Source organism: Typopeltis vanoorti, chromosome 11, assembly GCF_054136105.1.
Source record: "Typopeltis vanoorti isolate ZY-2024b chromosome 11, IOZ_Tvanoo_1.0, whole genome shotgun sequence".
NCBI classification, from domain to species: domain Eukaryota; kingdom Metazoa; phylum Arthropoda; class Arachnida; order Uropygi; family Thelyphonidae; genus Typopeltis; species Typopeltis vanoorti.
In genome coordinates this window covers 87,899,975-87,918,938 of record NC_143559.1, presented here as the reverse complement: position 1 = coordinate 87,918,938, position 18,964 = coordinate 87,899,975, and the positions used below count along the sequence as shown (strand labels likewise).

At 35.8% G+C, this 18,964-nt stretch overlaps 1 protein-coding gene across 2 annotated transcripts in view; it reads left to right on the top strand.

The window, feature by feature from the left end:
• The window catches only part of LOC150101832 (uncharacterized), a 572,233-nt gene that overhangs the window by 358,936 nt on the left and 194,333 nt on the right, over positions 1-18,964 (top strand). For both annotated transcript variants that reach the window (XM_090400015.1, XM_090400014.1), the window contains exons 13-14: positions 3,852-3,981; positions 13,686-13,840. In XM_090400015.1, coding sequence (XP_090256141.1) covers positions 3,852-3,981; positions 13,686-13,840 — 285 coding nt within the window. The remainder of the gene's footprint in view (positions 1-3,851; positions 3,982-13,685; positions 13,841-18,964) is intronic.

The window sequence follows — 18,964 nt, the reverse complement described above, 5'->3', positions numbered from 1 at the left end:
TGTCAAAGACAGAATTCAGGAATGGATGAATAAGAATATGATGCTATATGGGAACACATCTTTGTGAAAGATAAGTCATTCCTTTTTAGTAATTTATTCAGTTTTCATGATAGAGTGACACTTGAGTTGGATAAAGGTAATGACTACTCGATAACTGCTTTTGCACCAGAGCAAAATCTCTGTTGCAAAAGCATCAGAGATTTTGCAAAGACATTTGGCATGAAACCACATGGAATACTCTTACCTAAATTGAACAAATGGGGATGGATATGAGTGTGCTGTAGAGAAAAAAAAAAGTGATTATCAGTATACTAAGTCAGGCAATGAATTCCACTCATTCACCACCCTCCAGGCAAAAAACCTTGTTCTCACACCCTTGTTAACCACACTCTTCTTTAATTTCCAGGGATGACCTCTTGTTCTTCCATCACTATCATACAGCTGAAACATTGAAGGAAAAATATTCAGTTGTTTGCTTGCAACATTTAGTAGTGCAATAGTTTATCAAGGTAGTATAAAGATATTACAGTATAATTTAAATAGGATGAAACTGTGAGCAAAAGATAATTGGTGCCACTTTAATCTGGAAAATGTATATACATTTTGTTATGAAAAAAATACAATTTATGTACTACATGGTGGAATTTACTCCAGAAAATTGATCAAGCTATGTTGGTAATAGTTGAAGTTGAGATAGCATATATTGCAATGTGCCAAAGTAGCTCATAGGGTTATTGAAAAAAATACTAACAAGCAAAGATAAGGAAATTATTATTCCTTTCTTATAATGCTTTGATAAGGACACATCTATCTGTAGATCTGCTCATCTGGGTTTCTTGTTGATGGAGGGGATCCAGAGGCAAGTAATTAAATAGTAAGTGGTGTATGTATGAGCAGTGGCACACCCAGGTGGTGGGCAAGGGACCCTGGCCCCCTCCAAAAGAACAAGGAAAAAAAACACTAGAAAATTTTACAAAAATCTTTTCCTAATTAAAATTCATTTTTTTATTTATGCTGTATCATGTCTTCTATTTCTCTGCTACCTATGAATTGGCAGTCACATAATATGGGAATATCCTATAGCTCTCGGAAATCACGGCTGCTGTGAATGCAATGTGAATGAAGTAGTGCTCAGGTGGACCAAAGTGCTGCTTCTTTTGCCTGAGCCACGGATATCATGTATTGGTGATCACTGCAGATGCTCAGTCACAGGTTGTATGCAGTGTGTACTCTGAAATCATCTACTCAACTTGACCCCCCCCCCCAAGATTAAATCCTGAGTGCACTACTGTGTATGAGTTTAGAATGCATCTTCTCACATTAGACTGAGGATTTATGGTTTGCATAAGTTGGTTGATAGGCAGAAAAAATTGAATATAATAGAAACATTTTAGTTACTAAAAGGTTTTATAGGAGTGTTGATAAGTTCTGCCTCTCAGCATTCGGCTAGAGGAGTGGAACAAGGGTCATCCCTGGAAATTGAATAACAATGGGAACAAATGTGTGAAGATTAGATCCCCCCCCCACAGTGATGAATGTGCTGAATGGGTTGGGACTGTCTTTTATGAGTATGAGAGGTACAGTCTATTGTGGGAAAAGTTGATCTTCTGCAGTGAGTCTTCAGACTTCATGGAGGTTCCTGTGCAGTAATACGTCTGTTCATCAACCATTGCCTTAGTCTTGTTACTAGCTTCATATCCATGTGCTCCATTTTATAATGAGCTTCTGTGAGATATATATATATATATAATCCAAATTCCACTGGTTATTTACCTTGATCAGTATCCCACTGACTTTGGATCACACTTAATATTCTGGCTATCTGTTGATTGCAAAAATATGAGATATTCTCAGTGTTAAATATAAAAATTCAAGTGACTTACTTATGATATCACTTCCTTATTCAAGTCTAATACCAAACTGCTTGATAATGTCAAAAACATTTATTTTGTTAGCAGTTGCAGAACATATTTACTTGTTAAATAACCTTTTCACAGTTCACAGTTAGTTGAGTATGGGTATACAATTTATCGCTGCCTTAAAATGTAGAAACACTCCAGAGGTTACGGCTGTTCTTGACACATCATTTGAATTCCTGCAGTAGGATAACCTAGTTTAACAAGCATACACTTGCACAGAATCTTACACACTTAGCATACTTGTAGATGAAGTAACCATCATTTATAACTCTGTTGAGATAAGTAAGCCACACATCACTATGCAGGTCTGATAAGTATCTAATTATTTACATTCTCGTGGTTAATTCTCAGGTAATGTATTATCATCTGTAATGTTAAATACTTATTGTGCATAAAGAATGCCTAAACTGAATATTTGTTGTGTGATTGGTGTTCCAACAAAATAATGCAGTTTGTCACAAGGCATAGATCATTTGTGAATGGTTCAGGAGCATGAAGAGTGAGCCTACCATATTACATTTGTCTGCTTAGTCACTAATGCACATCTTTGGAGTGAGGTAAAATGGACTACTGCAATTCATTCTAAGGCATAAAATTTGCTGTTACCTGCATGGCCAGCAGCCCTGTGGAATTATTTTGAAATATAATGGATTCCACAATGCATGAGTTGAGGCTGTTGCAAGGACTACTTGCTATGACATTAGTCTGTCTCTTAATAATACCAATGTGCTTAATGGAAAGAAATTGTGAAGCATTTTTTCTATTTTTATTAAAATTAAAACAACATTAAATATTAACATCTGACAGTTATTTCGACCCTATTCTATAGTAAAACCAGAAAAATACATACAGGGTGTTCGGGATAAATTTGACATATTTATAATTAATTATATTTTTCCGTAAGTTACATGTATTAACACACGCTTCTCTTCATTTAAAAGTTTGGACCCTTCTTCATTCATATACAAGATGTCAGAAAGGATGGATAGCTGGAACCCACCTGAATCATGGAAGAGAATAACTTGTATCATGATGATTCGTGCCCGCCATCAAAATAAGGATATTACGACTGCTTCCCAATGCTCCCTGAATACAGTAAAAACAATCAGGCATGAACTGGAGACTTGCAATGGTGACTACGAGGATGTAGCAAGAAGAAAGATCCCTAGCAGACGATCTGATTGCGTTCGTACAGCAGAATTCCTCGCAAATCTGCAGGAACAGGTGTTGAAGAACCCTGGCATTGGAATTCGGGCTTTGTTCGTGGAGTTGCTAACTGTAGTCAAGCCCTGGATAACAAGGGTAGCCAATGGTAGGCCGTATGTATGGCAGCAGGATTCGGCCCCTTGCCACACCTCTGGGAAAAGTCAAAAATGGTTGTCTGAAAATTTCTACGACTTCACCAGTCCAAATGTTTGGCCTCCAAACTCCCCAGACCTTAACCCCATGGATTATTTTGTATGGGGCGCAGTTGAAAAAGACACCAATCGCACTTCCAGTAATACAAAAGCCCAGTTAATGGATAAAATTAAAACAGTTTTTGCGGCCCTTCCCAGGGAGACTGTAGCATCAGCTTGTTCGAGGTTCCGAAGCAGAATTGAAGCTGTGATCGATGCTAATGGTGGTTATTTTGAGTAAATCTTGTTGATAGTATTGTAATTAACTCTGCCTGTAATGTTTTTTTGTCAATTCATTAAATTTAATAGATACAAAGAAGATTTTCTTTTTCCTTACGAAACTGTCAAATTTATCCCGAACACCCTGTATATGCAGAGAAAGTCTTGCTAAAGAATTTTTTTTAAAGATATCTTTTGATTAGTTTATTTTTCTTTCTTTCTTTCTTTCTTTTGTTCAGTTCCTGAAATTGTTAAATCTGGGCAATAATTAAATTATTGATTAGTAAATTAGTAATTATATATTTTTCTCTCTAAGATTAGGACATGGAGATATTACTCTTGAGTATTTAACTCCCTCTCCGGTGGATTTGCTCCTTAATTTACAAGTCAAGGTAACCTCTGTATCATGTGGAGCTCTACACACTTTAGCAATTTCTGATTGTGGGGTAAGATCCTTAGTTTTTACTATTATTATTATTATTATTATTATTAAAATATTTTTAATATTTTAAAAATATGAGAGAGTAATACTGTAGTCAGTCATGTTTTTTCACTTGAATTAATACAAGAAATGGCATGGTAGTTGGTCACTTGCACCCATACTGTAGACCATTCACCACCAGCAACAGACTCATTAAGTGTCCACTCCTGGAGATGGCTATTTTGTAGTATAAAGCAGATGTTGTGCCAAGATATGTTGCTATTGTTTTTTGTAAAAAGTAGCTGCAAGTAATCATTCTTTGCTAGCAGAAAGAATTGAAAATTAAAAGGATATGAAAAGAAAACTAAAAAAAAAATGTACTGATATTTTTGCTTTGTCATAGTTTGATAATGTTTTTGAAATAAAAAGCAGATTAAGTATATAACACTTATCATAACAACAGATGCAGTGAAACATATAAATTTCATTAAATAACTACAATTATTTGCATACCAGGTAAATGTTTAGATAATTACTGAATATTATTGAATAAGTACCACATCCATATATCACACATCATTATTAATAAAGGTGCCATATACCATAACTGTACCCTTGCATGCTGTCCCAAAAAACACTGCTTATAGTGTTTTTTGGGACAGCATGTTTATATGCTGTTTTTGTATACTAAGGTTTTTTTTTATTCAGTTTGCATCTTCTTCAAACATTCTTTGCCTTATTTCATCTCAAAGTGGCATATGTGCATGCTCTGATATACCATGTCCAAGAATATCCAACTTAGAATCTCCTTTGCCTGAAAATCTCTCCACCCCATTCATTCAAATTTATTTTCTATCTCTGTCACTTTCCTTATACCACCAACCATTGATTTTCTTCATTTCAACTTTTAATAGTGAGGTCATCTTCCTTGGGGCTTTTAACATTCGCAGCACCAGTTGGCTTTACTTTAAATTAAAGATGCCAAGAAATTATATTCTTAGTTTCATCCTTTATCCAAGTGTAAGTAAACAAAGTCTGCATGTGAAGTCACTTCATGACTGGGCTACTTCTATATAGAAGCTGATGGCTTTTATGATTATTATTATCTTAAAACCCCATAGAGTCAAAGACACATATAGGAGGGCTTTTTGTCATACACACAGCTCATCATACTGCACCTTAAACACACTCATATTCTCCACAGACACCACCTTCTCAGGCAAGGATACCAATTATTGACAACTCTGCATGCAGAAAACCTGCTTCTCACTCCCCTGCTCACACCTTCCTTATACAGCTTCCAGGGATGTCTTCCAGTTCTCCCCTGATCTCCTACCATTTTCTGTAAAACCTCTTCAACATTGATCCACTAGACTCTGTAAATTGCATCTTTTCAATCTTTTCTCATATTTGACATTCTAGAGATCAGAAACTATCTTAGTCAGTCTCCTCTGGTTCCTTTCCAACATCTCTTCATCCTTTTAAAAAACCAAACCCAGGTGACCAAATCTGTGCACAGTAGTCCATGTGTGGCCTAATCAGAGCCTTATACAATGGAACAAGAATCTCCTTACTTCTATAAGTCAGTGTCCTCCTCATCATTCCCAGAATTCTTTGTGTTGTCATCAAAGTTTTGGCAATGTGTCCCCTAAATTGCAGCTCCTTATCCACTATTACCCCAAGATCTCTTATTCCTCCCCCTCCAACAATATATTCTCACCAAGCATAAATTCTACATCCCATCTTTGTTTCCCAAATTTTAAAATCTTACATTTTGCAACATTGAACTCACATCCCCATTCTTGTGCCCATTCACTTGATCTATTCAAGTCTTCTTGTAAGGCCACAACATCTTCTCTGCTCTTTGTAGTTCATCCCAACTTTGCATCAGCTGCAAACAATTGAATATCGCCATTCAAATCTTCACCAATATCATTAATATACAGGTTAAACAGCCATGACCCTAAAACAGACCCCTGAGGCACACCACCGGTGACTTTCCTCTTCCGAGATATTGCTCCCCCATATACAACTCCCTGATACCTATTAGATGGCCAGCCTCTGATCCAATGCACTAATCAAATATCCAACCCCATCTGCTCTAGTTTGACCATCAGCTTATAATGTGGTCCTCTCTTCTGTCCAATGAAGCAGTCACTTTATTGTAATAAGTAAGTAGATTACTAAAACATGACCTCCCTTTAGCAAATCCGTGCTGTCCATCAAAGATAATACCATTGTTGTCAACCCAATTCTGGATCCTAGTTCTCACAAGCTTCTCTAACAACTTAACCATAACACCTAACACACAGATAGGCCTCTAGTTTGATGCTTAAGTTCTATCACCTCCCTTATGAAGCAGTACAATCTTGCCCTCCTTCCATTCCTTTGGAACTCGACCTAGTGCAAGACTCATATTAAAAATATATGTCAAGGGAGATGCCAACTCCCTGGCACATTCCTTCAGAATACATGGTGATAAATTATCAAGTCCCACAGTATAAACGTCAAATTTGCTCAATTCCCCATATATCTCTTGCTCACTTATAGTCAATCTCTCCATGATGTTATATTTACAAGAATGAAAGACCTTTATGAACTTCTCATTAATTATCTCCACTCTTTCTTCTGCAGCAGTTGTTCTTATACCATTTTCTCCAATCAGTGTCATCCTTCCATAATCTTTTTTTCTTTTCTTTTTTTTTTTTTTTTTTTATGGCTATATATCAAAAGAACTCCCTAGGATTCTTTTTGGCTTCATTAGCTAACTGCTGCTTATACATCACTTTTGCAACCCTTACCAACCAAGTCACCCTCCTTGCCTGTTCTTTGTAATCTTCATGGAGTTGATTATTACCACTTCTCTTATGCTGCCTCCATGATGCCTTTTTCTTCTGTGTCACATGCTTAATCTCTTCATTCATCCATTTCACACCTACCTTATTTAACCTTCTGATCCTTGGAATACATTCAGACATTGCTTCTACTAGATAGTTCTTGAATATCTCTTATGCTGCCTCCATAATGCCGTTTTCTTCTCTGTCACATGCTTAATCTCTTCATTCATCCATTTCACACCTACCTTATTAACCTTCTGATCCTTGGAATACATTCAGACATTTCTTCTAATAGATAGTTCTTGAATATCTCCCAAGCTGCACTGATATATTTCCCAGCTAACTCCTTATTCCATGCGCTGCATCTGCAAGCTGTCTCCTGAGCTCCTCATAATCACCAACCTTGTAGTTCCACATATACACCTTTTCTCACAGAGGTCCTCACACTGCTAGCAACCTCCCAGGTAATCACTTCATTGTCATTCTCATCAACTGGATTTGACACCTCATTTATAATTACATCCTCTGATGAGATGATCAAATCCAAGACCCCCAATCTTTGTGTGCCCTTTGTTACATACTGTCTGAGGTAGTTGTCCCTCAAAAACTCAAGAAACTAATTTTCTTTACTTCCAGTTGCTATCTCTTCATTCCAGTCTATATTTGCCATAATTAAAATCACCCATAATGATCACCCTTTTCTTATTTGCTTGGCTTATTTGACTATACATTTCACTATCACCACCATCCACATTACCAGGTCTATAACAACATCCAACTAAATATTTCATTGTATTCACCTCTATCTCACACCATACTGCCTCAGAACCACTGGCAGTATTTTGCTCTTGCATCTCTACTTTGTATAGACATAACACTTTTCTATCATCAATAGCATTTCCCCCCTCCCTTTTTGTCTTTCTATCTTCACAAAACACATCATACCTTCTATCTCTATTCCTGTCAGGATGTCATTCTCATCCAAACATGTCTCACTTATTCCAACAATTCTTGGGTGAATAGACTCAATTAATGCAACCATTTAATTTTCCATGTTTCTTACACTTCCAGCATTTGTATACAAACATAGCAGCTCATTCATGGATCTATAGCTAGTTCCACTGATACCACTTATTTGATGTGACTTCTCCATACTTAACTCAAGCCATTTCTTTTTCTTCTTATTCATCTTAGAACTTCTTCAAATCCAACTGTTTTTCCCTTGATCCCAGGTCATCTCCCTCCCTTTTTTATCTACACATGCATTCACATCCTGTTGGGGCATCATCCTTTCTCACACTGTGTTCTTTTGTCCATTCTGAACCTCCCTGTTTCCTTGTCTTGCATACCTGTTCTCTCATTTTCTATACTTGTGCCACTCACTTCTTCATTTGTAACCACCTCTTCAGTATCTCCTGTCTTACTCTCCTGTTCTTCCACATCACATCCCACTTGATCAGATTCATTCTCTGCACTCACTTCTCTACCTTCTAGCAGCAGTCTCTCCAAGGGACACACCAAAAACCATTCAAATGCAGTCCATCACTCTTATACAGTTCAATTCTTCCTCCAAACTCATTCCACACATTAACAAACTGCACTCCTTTCTCCTCACACATTTCTGCTAACATATCATTCATAATCCTTGCTCTCCACATCATCTCACCACTGTTATACCTGGGCAACACACTTACTACCTTTCCTATCACTCCATTATCTTTTATCCATCTCAACAACCTCCTGATATCCAATCTGACATGTTCTTTGTTCGCAGTCAAGTCATTTGTCCCTATTACAAATACCAACTCTTTTGCTTACTTACTTTTCATATCTAATGCCTCAATCACTAAACTTATTCTACCTCCAATCTTCACATCAGTTGCCTTAGTATCCATTAATACAAAGCACATATCCTTATGAACATGTATAATCTGTGCATTATGAGAAGGGGCACTACCCAAACCATTTCGAACTTTATTGAGGTCTCATCAGTGGGAACTCTCTCAGTTATCCAGGCATCTACCAGATGCCTGGATAACTGAGAGGTAATCTTATTTTGGCTCTTGTAGGTAATCTTATTTTGGCTCTTGTAGGTAATCTTATTTTGGACAAATAGGAAGATCTGCTTTTATTCATCTAGAAGATCACATCTTATATTAAATACCATGAGCCTGAACAGTCTCGATTTGTAGAGCATGCCATCGACAATAAACGTAGTGTTCATTGGAACAAGACAAAAGAGTCCTTCATAAAAGCTGTTTCCTCATAATTTCACACGTTTCTTTATAAAGAAACATGTGAAACTTTACTTCATTGTTCCTAACTTAAACAGATCTGATGGTCTACATCTATCCTCTTTGTGGGAGATAGTACTTTTTAAATCTGCTAATCTTTCCTAACTTTATTTTATCTATGCATATATTTATTATTTATATAATTATTTTAAGGAAATTATTGACCTCTTTTAGTTATCTTACAATTGCCACATAGGTGGTGCTTTTTTAGAATTGTCTATTATTGTTTAATTGCCATTCTGTGATCTTGTACTGATGATGCCTATGATACTTAGGCGAAAATTCTAAATGAATAAAGTTTTTACTTGAGTTTTCCTCTGTTCATTCAAACTAGGTAAGTAATTCATACTACAACCTAGTGATGATCTGTTCCTCATGGAACACTATGCACACAATCACTCTCACCTATGTGTTGCATGGCATTCTCACCTATGTGTTGCATAAGAGTGCCAAGTTGGGTGAACATTCTAAGATGTTATGCCTCGTTCCCTTGTTTGGAGTATTGTTTTCAGCCTTCTGATATAAATATTTCAGAAGTACTGAACTGAACTGAAGAACTGTACTGAACATGCCACCAAAATACTTCTTATTAGTATAGAAACATGTTCTTCATTTCACCTTAAATTCTCTTCCCCTGTCTTAGTCTTGATTCTTCGAAAGTTATTATTATTATTATTACGGGCAACTCCAAGGAGTCCTCAGACTCATCGAGGGAGGCCCTAATATCATGTCAAGAACAACTATTCAACATTCACACAGTATCTATCATACTTCGCCTTGAACTCATTCACAGTCATGGCATCCACAACAGACTCTGGCAGCCCATTCCACTCATTCACCACTCTCCAAGTAAATATGCCAAGGTATAAGTGAAGAATTTGGCATATTGTAACTGTCATCCAAAACTGCATCTTCCTTTACTTGCTAATACCATGCCTGGAATAGCTGCATAAAAACTAACTCATCTGAGATAGATTTTGAAAGTGCTGACAGAAAACTTGCTTCCTATCCAAATAGTGGCCATTCATCTTCTTTCCAACATTGATCTTACCAGATGATTATAAAACCATCTGAATCTTGTACACTCAGATGGTTTTATATTGTCATCACCTACAGGAAAAGCCTGCCTTCTGTCTTCTTACTTTCCTTCCATTTCCTGCATGGTTATCCCCCAACTCCAAATACTCTATGTCTTGTTTGACCTTTTGTTGGAGAAAAAACATCAGAAAAATTTTGTCCACACTTATCCATGCACATTGGATACAAAAAAGGCTTTTAGTTCTGATAGCATTTCTCCAGTTGCTCTAATTCAACTGCTCATAGTTGTTTAAAGTTGACTCTCATTCTGTGTCATATTTTTTATGCTTTCTTATTTCATTGATATATATCCTTCAGCCTGGAAATTAGTCCATTCCTAAAAAGGGTGACATATTTTTAACCATCAAACTACTGCCTAATTTGGCCTCGGTTCTCTCTAAAGTAATGTAGAGAATCAACTCTCAACTTCTACTACCTTGAAGGTACTCAACTAATAAGTGATCACCAGCATGATTCTCTTATTGTCAGTCAATAGGGGATCTGCTTATTTATGTTATCCATATCTACTCCAATTCAATGGAAAAGTTCGTTAAATCTCAAGTGGTTACTCTTGATATTTCCATGACTTTTGACTGGGTTTAGTCGGAGGATCTGTTGTGTCTATGCCAATCATTTGGTCTGTCTCATGATATCTGCAACCAGATTGCCAGCTTTCTGACTGGATAGTGTCATATTTTCTACGACACTTTGTTCTCTCACCCATCTTCTTTCTGTATATCATCTACCTTCTCCATTTGATGACCACCAACTCAGTGCACATCGCACTAATATTAAACAAACCTTTCACTCCACAAATCACCCCTACCTCTGTAGTATTGCATTGCATTTGAAGAAAGCTAATTTAAGTAATAGACTTGTGTTCTTAGGCATTGTCACACTGCTGATATTATTCCTAATTTTGTTAAAATTAAGGAGACCATCAAATCACATTCTGCACAGTAAGATTTACCAAAAATCTAATAATGCTTTATTAATAAATCAAATATGTGAAACAAAGAAACTGTTTTCTTTGTTTCATGTATTTGAAATAATGCTCAGCTTCTTAAGCTTGAAAATGCTTTAAAGGACATTCTTAGTTGAGACCATTTTGAATTAATTGTTTGTATTTCATTATCCTTGGCCAAATAAGCATATTTGCATCATAAACATAGATTGATTTAAGTTTGTAATATTGGAAGGAAGAAACTCCCACAATATACAACCATTACCTCAGTCTATCCATGACAGCTCAGTTATAAATTTAACAAACACACCAATTACAAATGTTATGTCTAAATGTCCTGATTTTGCCTTTCATCCTCAACATACCTTTACCTAGAAATCAGAGAATTATGCACAGGTGAAACTAATAAATTATGTTTTTGCAATTTCTCCAAACTACCTTCTTTAAATATACCCTTCTCAGTAGTACATGCTCTTTGCTTGTTACATCAGAACCAGTATTGTCACTGCAAAGTCTGAAAGGTAATGCCACTGTTGTCGTGACTACCACTGGGTATAATTATGAAATAAATATCTTATTGAGGGATATGTCAACCTGCAGTGTGATTAGCAAGGAGCCAACAAACAGTCAAATCAATAATTAAAGAAATTATTGGACAATTTAAATCTTGGGATGCTGCTACCATTAAAAAGTTACGAATTCATCATGCCCATCCACCTCATCTCTGTGGTCTCCCTAAACTCCAAAAATTGGCTATCCACTATACCCAGTAATGAATTTGCTCTACCACTTACCACTTTGCAAAACATCTTTCTCCTCATCTTCAGGATTTCACTGCCATACTAGTTCTTATATTAAAAACAGCCTTGACTTTAAAGAGAAAATCAGATTATCATAATCTGATTTTCCTTCAGTAACCATCAATGCATCCTATTTTACATGCATCCAACTGTGACCTCACCCTTTCAGTAAGAATAAACAAGCAGCAAAACATTATATAAACAACAAAAAATTCCAACAACAACAGCAACACTACTGAAGGACACTTATATCAAACTGAAAAAAATGCAGCACAATTTGCAATAAAAAGCCACACTATATACTAATTAAAAATGCTTTTTTTAGCACAGCTCAAATCTATCACTACATTCACGCATGACTCTAGCACCCTCCTCCAGTAAACTATATCATGCAGCGAGTTCCAGTATTTTAACATCCATAACCAATTCCATCTCACTTCCCAATTTAGTTGTTATTTTTTTGTTGCAAAAGGCTATTTCTCGTAACTGCAGTCTTAACATACTTAACAAAATCATGAAAATTTTGGATATTTCATTTAAATCATCTTCCACATCATTGTCTGAGAATCTTCTGATCATTGGAGCCATTCTCATAGCCTTCATTTTTATCAAAAGTTATCTTTTTCTGAGAACATCACAAATAGCTAAGTGTATTGTATGATTGGAATGTGTGTGTGTGTGTGTGTGTGTGTGTGTGCGTGCGTGCGCACGCGTACATGTCCACACACACACTGCTTCCGGTGTCCACACTTCTTATTCCGTATAGCTCTGTCTACCACGAACTTACACTTATTTTCCTGTCAGTTTTTTTACTACTTATTTTATTTAGTTCATCTTGCTTAGTCATTCTCATCCCTCATTACTTCTACTGGTCTCTCACTGGTCTATCTATCCCTACTTATTCTCTTCTTTCCTAACAGCTTCCCAAGTGAACTTATTCTCTCTTCTCTCACAACAGCTTCCCCATCTAAGTTCATTTCAGCAATTCTGCTGCTACATCGTTCAGCAGTTTTGCTCATCATCTTAATTCATCATTGTCATATCTGGGTAGCACATTTCCTTCCACACTGTTATCTTTCTTTTGATATCCATCTTCACTGCTTTTTTTCTTCTTTATAGCCATTCAAATCATCTTGTTTACAACCATCACTAACTCTTTTGCTCAGTTACATCTCATATTCATAGCTTCAATCATTATGCTCATCTACTCTCTCTCTCTCTCTCAGAAAGCAATGTTTGTGGTTCCTCTCATTCGCTGCACTTCTTATAAAGGACTGCAGAGTACCAATATTGTATCACTCATCTCTTTTTCATGGCTATCTTTCACCAAATTCATTTGCATCCTTCATAATCACCAATCTGATTCCATGCTTCATATTTTTAATCTCCTTTCTCAACTGCACTCACACACAGATACTTTTAACACTTTCACTTTTGTATGCTATCACTAGCATTCTTTCTTTCATACTTTTCATATATACATGCATACATGTGTCATCATATGTATGTTGCAAATTAAATAGTGTATATATTACTTTTAAGTTTTCTGTAGGAATATTGTTTATCCTTAAAAATGATAGTGTGAATTATTGTCTTATTCTGTTGATTATAACATGAATGATAACAGCAGTGGTTTATTTCACAAAATTAAAAACTTTAAATTAGAAATAAATAAACAAAAAAAAATTAATAAGACTTTCTCTGTTTACCTTCATTCTGAGTATTATAATAAAAAATTGTCTTAAATAACTTTTCAGGTATTTGGATGGGGGTCATCTTGCTATGGACAGGCAGGAGTTGGAAGTGTTCAGAGGTGCTGTAGACCAATTCTTATAGAGTCATTTTCTAGAGAAAACATTGTAGCTGTAGAATGTGGACAGTATCACTCTTTAGCTCTGACTAGAGACGGAAGGCAAGTATGATGATACTAGTTTGATTTACTATATATATAAATACTTGAATGGTTTGTTCACATAAGAAGTAACTAAAGAAATAGAAATAAATGAAAAATATCAGAAGCAAGAGAGCAGTGGATTATATAAAAGCGTGTTGCTGACTTGGCTGATCAAGTTACTGTAGGTTTCAATCCATTTGACTTTGGTGTTGCTTAAAGTCTAGGTGGTAAACTACTTTTATCACTGGTGTGAGGCCTCTGTAAATTCAGTAGGGACCACACGTGACTTGAAAAAAGTTCTCTGGGGAATTCATATTAAGGATCAGGTTAACTAATCCTTAGCCTGCCTATGATATAAAAATTATTATTATTATTACTCAAGACCCAATAGAGTCAAAGACTCATCTGGAAGGTCCTTTTATCATACACACAGCTCATCATACCGTGCTTTAAACACACTCAAATTCTCTGCAGACACCACGCTCTCATGCAAGGCATTCCAATCATTCATGACTCTGCATGAAAAAAATCTGCTTCTCACTCCCCTATTCACACCCTCTTTATACAGTTTCCAGGGATGACCTCTGATTCTCCCCTGATCTCCCACTATTTTCTGGAACCTCTTCAGCATTGATCCTATAACAACCCCTTACTAACTTGTAGGTCTGTATCATATCTCCCCCCTCTTCCTCCTATCCACCAGACTCTGCCAATTGCATCATCTCAATCTTTTCTCATACTCGCCATTCCAGAGGTTAGAAACTGCCTTAGTCAGTTGCCTCTGGACCCTTTCCAACATCTCTTCGTCCTTCTGAAAAACCAAACCCAGGTGGCTAAATCTGTGCACAGTAGTCCATGTGTGGCCTAATCAAAGCCTTATACAATGGAACAAGAATCTCCCTACTTCTACAAGTCAGTGTCCTCTGCATCATTCCCAGAAGCCTTTGTGTTGTCTTCACAATTTTGGCTGTGTCCGCTAAATTTCAGATCCTTATCCACTATCATCCCCAGACCTCTTATTTCCTCCACCTCCAACAATATATCCTCACCAAGCATAAATATCCATCCCATCTTTGTTTTCCAAATTTAAACCTTACATTTTGCAACATTGAACTCACATCCCCATTCCCATGCCCAATCACTCAATTTATTCAAGTCTTCTCTACTCTTCATGGTTCGTCTCAACTTTGCATCATCTGCAAACAACTCAATATCTCCATCCAAATATTCACCAATATCATTGATATACAAGTTAAACAGTAATAGCCCTAAAACAGACCTCTGAAGTACACCACTGGTGATGACTTTCCTCTTCCAAGATATTGCTCCTCCATACACAACTCCCTGATACCTATTAGATACCCAGCCTCTGATCCAATGCACTAATCTAATATCCAACCCCATCCGCTATAGTTTGACCATCAGCTTATAATGTGGTAATGGTAATCTATCAAAAGCGAAATCTAAGTATATTACTGTGTATCCTTCTCCTCTGTCCAAAGAAGCAGTCACCTTATTGTAATAAGTAGATGACTAAAAAATTATTCAACAGTCACATAAACATCAAGAAAAAAAAAAGTTATTGACCTTTTCGCTGGAAACAAAACAAGAAGAATGGATTTTATTTTTAAGTAATTTTGAATTATACTAAACTGTATAATTTTATCGATGATAAACAATATTTTTTCATGAAACAAAACAAGAAGAAGATATTTTATTTTTAAGTAATTTTGAATTATACCAAACTGTATCATTTTATCGATAATAAACAATATTGTTGCATGTTTAATTTTTACTATAATTTTAAGCTTAGCTATAACTATAATAACTATCTTTGACTGTCGTTTACCAAATACCATGTGAATGCGATGTTTTTTATTTTGGAAAAAATGGCCGTTCTGTGAAAAAAAAAATTAAAGAACATCAATATTATATTGAATACAACAAACCTCAGAAGTCTGGTCTAATACAACACAGTATTACCACTACCCATAATATCCAGTGGGATAAAGCTATTCTCCTTTATAGATGCAGGTTCAAATATGAACGCCACTTTAAAGAAAGTTGTGAAGCTATTTTACACCGACCGAATTTAAATCGAAATGATTGTCTCTCTCTCTCTCGAAGATCTGGGAGACTTTTATTTTATATAATCATTAAAAAAACTATTTATCTTAAATATTAATTATTTATTAATTTCTTTCATTTCCTAGCTCGCAAGAACAATGTATTTTAATACATCGTTGTCGCGATCCACCGAACGTTCGTTACTTGTATTCCATTCCTAACTGTTTGTAACACTGAAGATGTAGTATTAGTTTTAGTATGAAATATATGTACCTTATTTATTAATTAAACACTGTTTTATCACAGTATTCAAAAAATAAGAATAATTTCAGCAGACAGCTGAACAACTGATTGTAGACTGAAAGAAATAGTCCAGAATTAGAAGTACCTCCTTCGACAGATACAACAATATTATTGCCTTATTTCTTTTTTTTAAAATGGTAAAATGAAGTAATAGATTTTGAATACCTGTGAAAACTTTCAAACCAGCAAAAAATTGGACAGAGTAGTTATTTATAATTTAATTCAACAGCAGAGAGGGAGGGGGGGGGATGCAATTGGAAATCTTCAAAAGGAGCATAAATTTTGTATCTGTTGGGGATAGGATATGTTTCATCTATTATCATCAAGTCTATAGTGATTAAGCACTGACTGAGTATTACAGGAATATGCCCTCAACAAAAAAAAACAAAAAAAAAACATCTGTTGCAATTTTAAGCAGAAGGCAGCTGAATATATATATTTCATTACATTTCATACATATATCATTGAATATAAAGGGTGTCCCAAAATTCACACAAGATTTAAATTTAGTGCCATTTGTGCGGTAAAATGTTGCCAACGAGAAAAAAAAAAGACAGCGTGACAGCTGACAGTTCAGGGATATTAAAAATGGAGCGCTACACGAAAGAACAACGCATTTTCATTGTTGAGTAATATTTTAAAAATAATGAAGGTTTGGCAGCTACAGTTCGCAATTTTTGTACAAAATATGGTCGGAATAGTGATTTAACTTCATCAACTGTGAAAAGATTAATTAAAAAATTCATGGAAACTGGATCAATTAGTGATCTTATACACTCTGGCCATCCTTCAACAAGTCGTTCAACAGAAAACATCGAAGCAGTTCGTGAGAGTGTTGCTGAGAGTCCTGGAACATCAATTCGGCACCATGGTCATGAATTGGGCATTTCGAGAAGCTGTCTACAGCGTATTCTCACGAAAGATTTGCATCTTTATGCTTACAAAGTTCAATGGACTCAAGAACTGAAGCCTACTGACCACACACAGTGAAGAGAGTTCGTTGAATGGATTATGGAACAACAAGTGGATGCTTATTTTTCGAACAAAATCATCTTCAGCAATGAGGCTCATTTTCATCTTGATGGCTTCGTTAATCGACAAAATTGTCGCATTTGGGGTTCAGAAAATCCACGAGTGATTGTTCAGAAACAAATGCATCCACAATGTGTCACTGTTTGGTGCAGATTTTGGGCTGGAGGCATCATTGGTCCATTCTTCTTCGAAAATGCGGCTGGTAAGGCAATAACAGTTAATGGTGTTCGCTATCGTGACATGATAATCCGTTTTTTTGTGCCTAAATTGCAAGATATGGATGTGGACGGCATGTGGTTTCAACAAGACGGTGCCACATGCCATACAGCCCGAGAAACAATTCAATTACTGCACGAGTCATTTCCTGGTCATGTAATTTCCCATTTTGGTGATCAGAATTGGCCGCCCAGATCTTGTGACTTAACGCCATTGGACTTTTTTCTTTGGGGTTTCTTGAAGTCTAAGGTTTATGCCAACAAGCCCACGATCACCCACGCCTTGAAGGAGGAAATTGAGCGCTGTATCAATGAAATTCAGCCACATTTATGCAAAACGGTCATGGAAAATTTCGACAAAAGAGTGCATATGTGCCAGCAAAGCCATGGAGGCCATTTACCTGATATGCTATTCCATGCATAACCCTATACTGTATATTTTATGAATCAATAAGAAATTACAATTTTTAATTAAAAACCTGTGTTTTCTATCAAAATTACTTCTTGCGTGAATTTTGGGACACCCTGTACATTTTTTACATTAAAAGTCTCACAAGCGGAAAATAAGTAATGCAATAATTTAACATCATTTGTTGCACATAAAAACAGAAAAACTCATTTCTAAAAATGAAGCATCATGATTCATATAATGGTATTTTGCAAGGAAAGAAAACAAAAGTTCATATTTATTTTAATAAATCTTATATGAAAAAAAAAAATATTTATCATAATGAATTTCAATGCTAGCATTTGAAAATTTTGCTATAATAATTTCTGCAATGTTATATTCAGGCAATGACAATCAAGGAAAAGAAGGAGTAGCCATAGTATTCAACACAAAATACGAGGCTAATCTTCTTGAATGGTAGTCAGTCTCAAGTAGAGTAATGTGGGCAAATATGAGAATGGGGAACTGGACAATGAGACTTATTTGTGCTTATGGTCCCACAGAAGGTTCTACTAAGGTAGAAGTGGAGGAATTTTTTGAGGCTTTAGAAAAAGCAACTGACACAATGAAAAAGGAAAAGTTGGTCCTTGTTGGGGATCTAAATAGCAGAGTAGGAAATGATTGTCAGATATACAAAAATATTTTGGGAAAATTTGGAGAAAAGAGCAAAGATAATAATAATGGCAAATATCTGTTGGATTTCTGCTCAGGACATGGACTGGTTATTTATTACTAACACCATGTTCTAACATAAAGATGTGCACAAATTCACATGGAGAGAAGAGGCTAGGAATAAGAAAAGTCTCATTGACTATGTTATTGTTGATAGTGATGATTTCTCCCTGGTGCAGGACACCAGAGTGTACAGAGGATTTGAAATTGGAAGTGATCACTATTTAGTCTTGAGCAAGATAAAATTGAATTTCATATTGAAAAGAATGACATGCAAGAAAATTTTAAAGCGAATAAAAGTTGAGCAACTCTCAGATGTGAACTGTAGACTAAAATACACAAAGATTATTGAAGAAAAAATGAAAGAGTTTGAGAACAGGAATCAAACCTTGGAGATTCAGTGGC